This window comes from Neovison vison, chromosome 8 (genome assembly GCF_020171115.1).
Source record: "Neovison vison isolate M4711 chromosome 8, ASM_NN_V1, whole genome shotgun sequence".
NCBI lineage: Eukaryota > Metazoa > Chordata > Mammalia > Carnivora > Mustelidae > Neogale > Neogale vison.
The window spans coordinates 114,295,195-114,302,043 of NC_058098.1; the positions used below are offsets into that span (position 1 = coordinate 114,295,195).

Consider the following 6,849-nt stretch of genomic DNA (forward strand, 5'->3'; position numbering starts at 1 on the left):
GCCTCTCTCCTGAGTGCTTGATGATGATCTCTGGATTTCTGTCGGTTTAACAGAAAGGAGGTCATGACATTTTTGGACATCTGCAAATATTCTGTTAGGCTGAGCCAAAATCTCTAGAAAAGGTTCCACAGTAGACTGCGCTCAGCAAATTGAGTCTTTCTGAATGATGGTCACACTGTCTTGCTTTTCCTTAAATATGACAGATATGGTCCTGTCTCAAGGACTTTGCTTTAGCTGTTACCTCTGCCTGGAATGCTGTCACCCCCAAGATCTACGTGGCGTAGCCTCTGACCTCCTTCAAGACTTTGCCCAAATGGCATTTCCTCATGAGGCGTTTGCATTCTGTTCCCATCCACCCTTACCCTCTTTTTCTTTGCTCCACAGCACTCACCACTTCATCCTGGGTAATTTACTAGTTTATTACCTATTGTCTACCCCACCTTGCTAGAATAAGCTATCCATGAGATGAGATTTGTCAGTTTTGTTCACTCATGAATCCAGACGACCTACATAGTACCAGGCACAGAGCAAATACTCATTTAATGTTTATTGAATAAATGTGTTTATATGGGGGATTACCTATAACCTGTTGTTAAATGTTTTTAATGGAAATGTGGAATGGTTCCATTTGTATAATTTCTTAAGGTAATGTGTACTTGCGTATGTGTACATACAGTTATGTAAAGAAAAGGATCCACACCTACCTGAACTGTTAACATGGCTGCTGGGGACTGTGTTGTGGGGCAGGAAAGAAATGGAGGCTTTTTACTTTTTCATAGGGATATGGTAATACAAAACCGTCTTAGCTGTTGCCTGAAGCATAGGCTGTAGAGTAGTAATGGGAGAAAATGGTATTGCTCTCATGGCTACTTACATAAATGGGAAAATGTCATCAGAAACTTAAGAAATTTCTGGTTTGAATACTGTGGTATATTCACCATTTTCCCTTTCTCTTTTTGGGAGTCCCCTAAAAGCTATAAGAAAAATGACAAACAGAAATTTTTTTAAAAACTAATAAAAATAGAAGAAAGTGCGGACCTATAAAATAGAGGAGTTTTCCCAGAAACACTGGCGATGGAGCCAAGAGTGCACGCAGGAAGAGGCGCCACAGTAAGGGCTGTTTTTGCTGGCTCTTCTGAATTGTATAATTGTGAGATCCTCTCTAGGTGCCTCCTCAAACAGAAGAAGGTGAAGGGGGTCACGATCTTCTGAAATTTAATTTAAGGGAGAACACAGTAAGTGAAGGGATGAAGCGCCCTTTAATAGTGGAAGAGGGCAGACCACACCAGATAGCGCAGTGGCCTTTGTAAAGGAGAGCTAGAGAGGAGGCGGGGAGAAACTGACCAGCGCAGCAGCAGTCCTGCGAGATGAAGTAGCCAAACTAACGACATGGAAGGCCTAAACAGCGTAAGGTAATCAACCACTTTACGCTGAGTCTGTACCCTAAAAACAAAGAACAAAGAAGAACTCATTCATTTAAAAAAAGCAGGATAAACGGTATTCTTTGATCCTAATGCAGTAATACTAGAAATAAATTTAAAAATCGAAAAACAAAAGCTCCCACCACCCGAAAGTTTTTTAAATATCTTAATTTTTAAAGAGCAAAATCAAGATTTCAAAGTATTTAGAAAATAATTGTGAAAATATTGGGTATCAGCTTAACTATTGCTCAGAAAATTTATAACCTCAAATATTTACACAAGAAAGAATGAAAATAAGTGAATTAAGAATCCAACTCAAGAGGTTAAAGAATGAATAATAAAGGAAAGCAAAAATAAGAGAAATAAGAACATCTTGGGGAGAGGACCACAAATACTGAAAAAAATTTAAAGGCATTTTAAGATGCTGCCTTTTCCAGCTCTATCAAATAAATTTGAAAACCTGGAGAAAATGATTCTCTATGAAAGTAAAATTTACCAAAAGACTCCAGAGGAAACAGGACATTTAAACAAACAGAGGATGTTAAGAGACAATAATGTTATAGCATACTTCTGTTTTTGTGTTTGTGTACTGTTTACAGGACTGGGGGTGGGGAAGAACTTACAAGACAAATACAGCATGGGGATAGCCAACCACACTTAGAGATTCTGTGTTGATCAGATTTGTGATATTCTGAATCTTCCCCTGCTCACTACTATTATCACACCCATGTCACTTTTGTTTACTATATAAAATTGTCATTTTTTTTTTAAATTTTGCTACTTGGAATACCATCTCATTAAATTGTTTCAAATTGATTAGTAAACAGTATTTTACACTTGCTAGTCATTTTTAAAAACACCATGATTCAGACATTGAGCTAAAATGACTAAGACAGTCTCTGCTGTCAGGGAACTTACTAGGATACGGAGTGAGATGCGTACACATGACACAGTACCGTGGGATAAACATTGTTGTTTATATATATAGTGTTAGGTGAAAACTAATCGCCTTAGAGAGAGGTAATGTGAGCTGGAATTAAAGCCACTACGATGGGAATTGAGAGACAATGGCAAATTCAAAAAACATTTCAGAGATGGTGTTCAACCTCATATAAGCCAAAAAGAAGTTTCTCCTTTTAGCATAATTAGGTACCTATAATAAAGATAAAAACATAACAAAAATAGATTTCTAATAATAAAACGTTTAATCACCTTTAATGAAGATATGAAAGTCTAAGCAGAGGAATAGATTTATGTCCAGGACTAGAAAACCATGGAATATTTTTGAGCATAGCTGACTTAAGATAATTTGCTTTTGAGGAAGGTTTTTGTTTTTTGTTTTTTAACCAGTAAGATAGACTGCTTTTTTATTAGCAGAAACGGTGTCACATTCAGGTTTATATTTTTGCAACCCTGGTAACGTAGTGGTGCTTAAGAAGCGTGATGATGGAGGTAGAGATCTTGAGCCTGAAAGCAGGAAAACCAAATGCAGATGTGATTGAGAATGCAGACTTAGATAAATAACTACCCTAAAAACAGAACCATCTCAAAACAAAAACAAAAACAAAAACAAAAAAAAACCAGAACCATCTCTTGAGCACAGACCTCCACAGATACAGCCCCAAAGAGCCAAAGCTCTGTGTAGCTAAAATTTGATTGGCAGTTGGTGTCTGTTCATGGACAGCATAAAATTACCACAGTGTCAGAAGACTAAAAAGATGAGAAAAATGTAGTAGTAATGGACAAGGGCACTTATGTAATTAACTGGAAAGACCTCCTTTCCCCTCAGGGCATCCATTGCGCTACAGATCTTGGAAAATCCGATCCATGATCCTATTCGTTTGCTTTTACAGCTTATTTTTGTTTTTCTTTCTATGCCATGTATTCCAGACAGTTGCAGTACATTGTTAGATGTTTGCATAGTAAAACTATTTTTCTGCTTATGTTGGTCATATACGTATCCTGCAACTCTCCAGAATTTGCACCATCCTGGGATTGTAAACCTGGAATGTATGTTTGAAACTCCAGAACGAGTTTTTGTAGTAATGGAAAAACTGCATGGAGATATGTTGGAAATGATTCTATCCAGTGAGAAAAGTCGACTTCCAGAACGAATTACTAAGTTCATGGTCACACAGGTACTTTAATTTTTTTTTTTTTTTTAAACAGTACTTGAAAACAGAGAAATGGCAATGCTTTTACATATTGGGTTATTTTGGGAATTTTTAACTTTGAAGAACAGAGTAACACTTCAGTTAAAACTTGACAAACTGTAGTAGACTTTTCGAATTATCATACCATTCAAGAGCTCAGGTGGGGGTTTATGATTTTTTCGAAGCACTGAAAAAATTCTGTTTTCTTCAATAACAGATCCTAGTTGCCTTGAGGAATCTACATTTTAAAAATATTGTGCACTGTGACTTAAAGCCGGAAAATGTGCTGCTCGCATCAGCGGAGCCATTTCCTCAGGTGAGATACTCTTTAGAACCTTTTTAAGTATCTGACAGTATTACAGAGCAGCCAAGTAATAAAAGGGAAAGCAGTAAATTCAGACTTACAGCCATCTTAACTTACAGGAATTGGCCTGTAACTGCCAGTGAGGATTAATACTTGACATAATTTGAACTCCCACCTTATTAATTATATTATTTTCATTAAGACTTTTTGGACTTAACCAGACCTCAAGGAATAACTTTTTGCACATGGACTGCAGTTTACTTCTTCCTGGGGTTTGGGAATGAAGCGAGGAGAATCAATCTTGGCTGGTGCCTGGTGCTTGGGACAAATTCCCCATAAAAACGGGTAACCCTACAGTAGGGGACACTAGATTTAGAGGGGGCAGACACTAGATTTTGAGGCAGGCAGCCAATTTTCCTTCCTCTTCAGAGCACTTTATTTCAAACACTTCACCAAAACCTATGGAAGAATTACATTTCCCATTATTGCCATCACTCACACATATATATCCCCTTTGTGCGCTCACGCGTGTATGTGTCTATGTCTGTGTCCTGTGTGGGATGCATTGATTTTTTTACTTGGTTAAATTTCATTTCACTAAAGAATGTTGATCCTGTCCCAAAATTATTTCATAACCTAAGAAAATGCTTCATAAACCTGAAGTTCAGAAGTTTTCCTGAGGAATATATGTTGGGAGTATCCATAAATGTTTTTCATGGTTATCACTGGTGAATTTTCCAGTCAGCTAGAATATCTGTTGACAAACTATTATTTGTTTATTTATTTATTTGAAAAATGCATAGTTAGATTGCTAGACCAAGGACAATGATTATTTTACCTGAGTTAAATACAACTCAAATTGTCGTTAAAAGAAAAAAAATTTTTTTTTTTAAAGATTTTATTTCTTTCTTTGAGAGTGAGAGAAAGCAGGAGAGGAGGTAGGGTCAGAGGGAGAAGCAGGCTTCCCACTGAGCAGAGAGCACGATGTGGGGCTCAATCCCAAGACTTCAGGATCATGACCTGAGCCCAAGGTAATTGCTTAACCAACTGAGCCACCCAAGCACCCCAAAAAGATTATTTTTAAAAATTACTCTTACAAGGAAGTAATCCTATTGTTTTGTAATGCCTGTGTTGTTAAAAGGGATTCCCTATCATTGTGAGGTCGAAAAGGGTTCCCTAGCAGTTGGTGTGATGTTTTTAATAAAGTGTTTCCATACATTATCATCTCATTTGATCTTCAGAATAGTCTGGGCAAAGGATGCACACCCCTACAGTGAGGCTAAAACTTTCTGACTTCTGAGAGGAACAAAGGGAAAACATCATTTCCTTGACATTTCTTGTTGCCCAAGTACTAGCCATGGCCACACTTTCTTATTCAGCTGCCAGACTGCCATGGCATCTTTATCAAGATGTTACTAGAAATATGGCATTTAACAACAACAGCAAAGAGAGTTCACATGTCTTCATGGTTAATAATCTAGGACTCAGAGGGAGCCACATTCAGTAAAGACACAGAATAATCATAAAACATGCACCAGGGTCCATGTCTTAGTAATAACAAGAAGTATTTGAATACACCTTCATCTTTGCTTTCCAGGCACTGTTATACCGTTGGTTGTAGAATCCAAGTCCCTTTTTTCATCAACTGATCATAATGCTTTTTGTGAAGACATTTTGTAAGTCAGGGCATTTCCTCTGGAAAATACTTGGCATTTGCTTATTCAGCATGGATATGTCATTACTCCCCAAAACCCAAACTTCTTCTAGAAGATGGGCAGCAAGATAAGGGCTCTGAGCTCTGCCAAGCTCATCACATTTCTAGAACACTCTTTCCAAAAGGTTATTGTAGTGACTGTGGCTACCTTCAAATAGACCTTGTTTTTCCAGATCCAAAGTCTGACTAGTCATCATTTTGCTCTAATTCTTTCAAGCAGACTCTAGCCTTGCTCTTCTGAGGGCTACAGTACTAGTCCTCTTTACTACACCTCAGTTTACTTGCCAACTGATAGTACTCCTCAGGAATACAGATTCTAGGATTAAGCAAAATAAAGGGTCAGTTTTTAAATACCAACTTATTTTTCATTCAGCATAAATTTATGAGTACCTTTATGTGTCCAGGCACTATTTACTGAGGATTCAAAAATGAGACACATAATTTCTGCTCACAGATGATAGAAAAGTAGCTCCTTAAAAGCCATATGCTAAAAAAATCAGTGCCTTCATATTTCATCATAAAACTTTGACCACTTATACCACCAGTCTGGCATTTTCTGGCATTCTGAAAGCTAGAACTAGGAAAGCTCTTCACACTATGTCAGTAATACATCACAGGGTTATAAATGTACCTGCCTTTTGGCAAAAGGGTATTTTATAATTTCCCCACCTGCATTCATTTGACATTCGTAACCAGTACATATGTTGGCAGGTGTGTTGAAATGACTCGGTATCATACTTAGGGACAGGTATGTATAGGAGATTGACTGACAGATGAAAATGCAAAATTAGCATCATCTTTTTATTTCCAGGTGAAACTGTGTGACTTTGGTTTTGCACGCATCATTGGTGAAAAGTCATTCAGGAGATCTGTGGTAGGAACTCCGGCGTACTTAGCCCCTGAAGTTCTCAGGAGCAAAGGTTACAACCGTTCTCTAGATATGTGGTCAGTGGGAGTTATCGTCTATGTTAGCCTCAGTGGCACATTTCCTTTTAATGAAGATGAAGATATAAATGACCAAATCCAAAATGCTGCATTTATGTACCCACCAAATCCCTGGAAAGAAATTTCTGGTGAAGGTAAGGAAAAAAAAAAAGTTTCAGCTCTGTGCCCTTTAGTCTAAAAATCTTTGTGATCTCAAACCAGCTTGTCTCTTTTGTCTCCTCTTTTTTAGTTTCTCATATTCGTCTTTCAAATTCAACCAGTTTTTGAGCACTCTTCCTTCTGCATTGTCTCTTCTGTAATTTCCTTATAGCA

At 37.5% G+C, this 6,849-nt stretch overlaps 1 protein-coding gene across 1 annotated transcript in view; it reads left to right on the forward strand.

Moving 5' to 3' along the window:
- The window catches only part of PRKD3 (protein kinase D3), a 79,668-nt gene that overhangs the window by 69,766 nt on the left and 3,053 nt on the right, over nucleotides 1–6,849 (forward strand). The window contains exons 15-17 of the mRNA XM_044261738.1: nucleotides 3,398–3,559; nucleotides 3,792–3,890; nucleotides 6,404–6,671. Coding sequence (XP_044117673.1) covers nucleotides 3,398–3,559; nucleotides 3,792–3,890; nucleotides 6,404–6,671 — 529 coding nt within the window. The remainder of the gene's footprint in view (nucleotides 1–3,397; nucleotides 3,560–3,791; nucleotides 3,891–6,403; nucleotides 6,672–6,849) is intronic.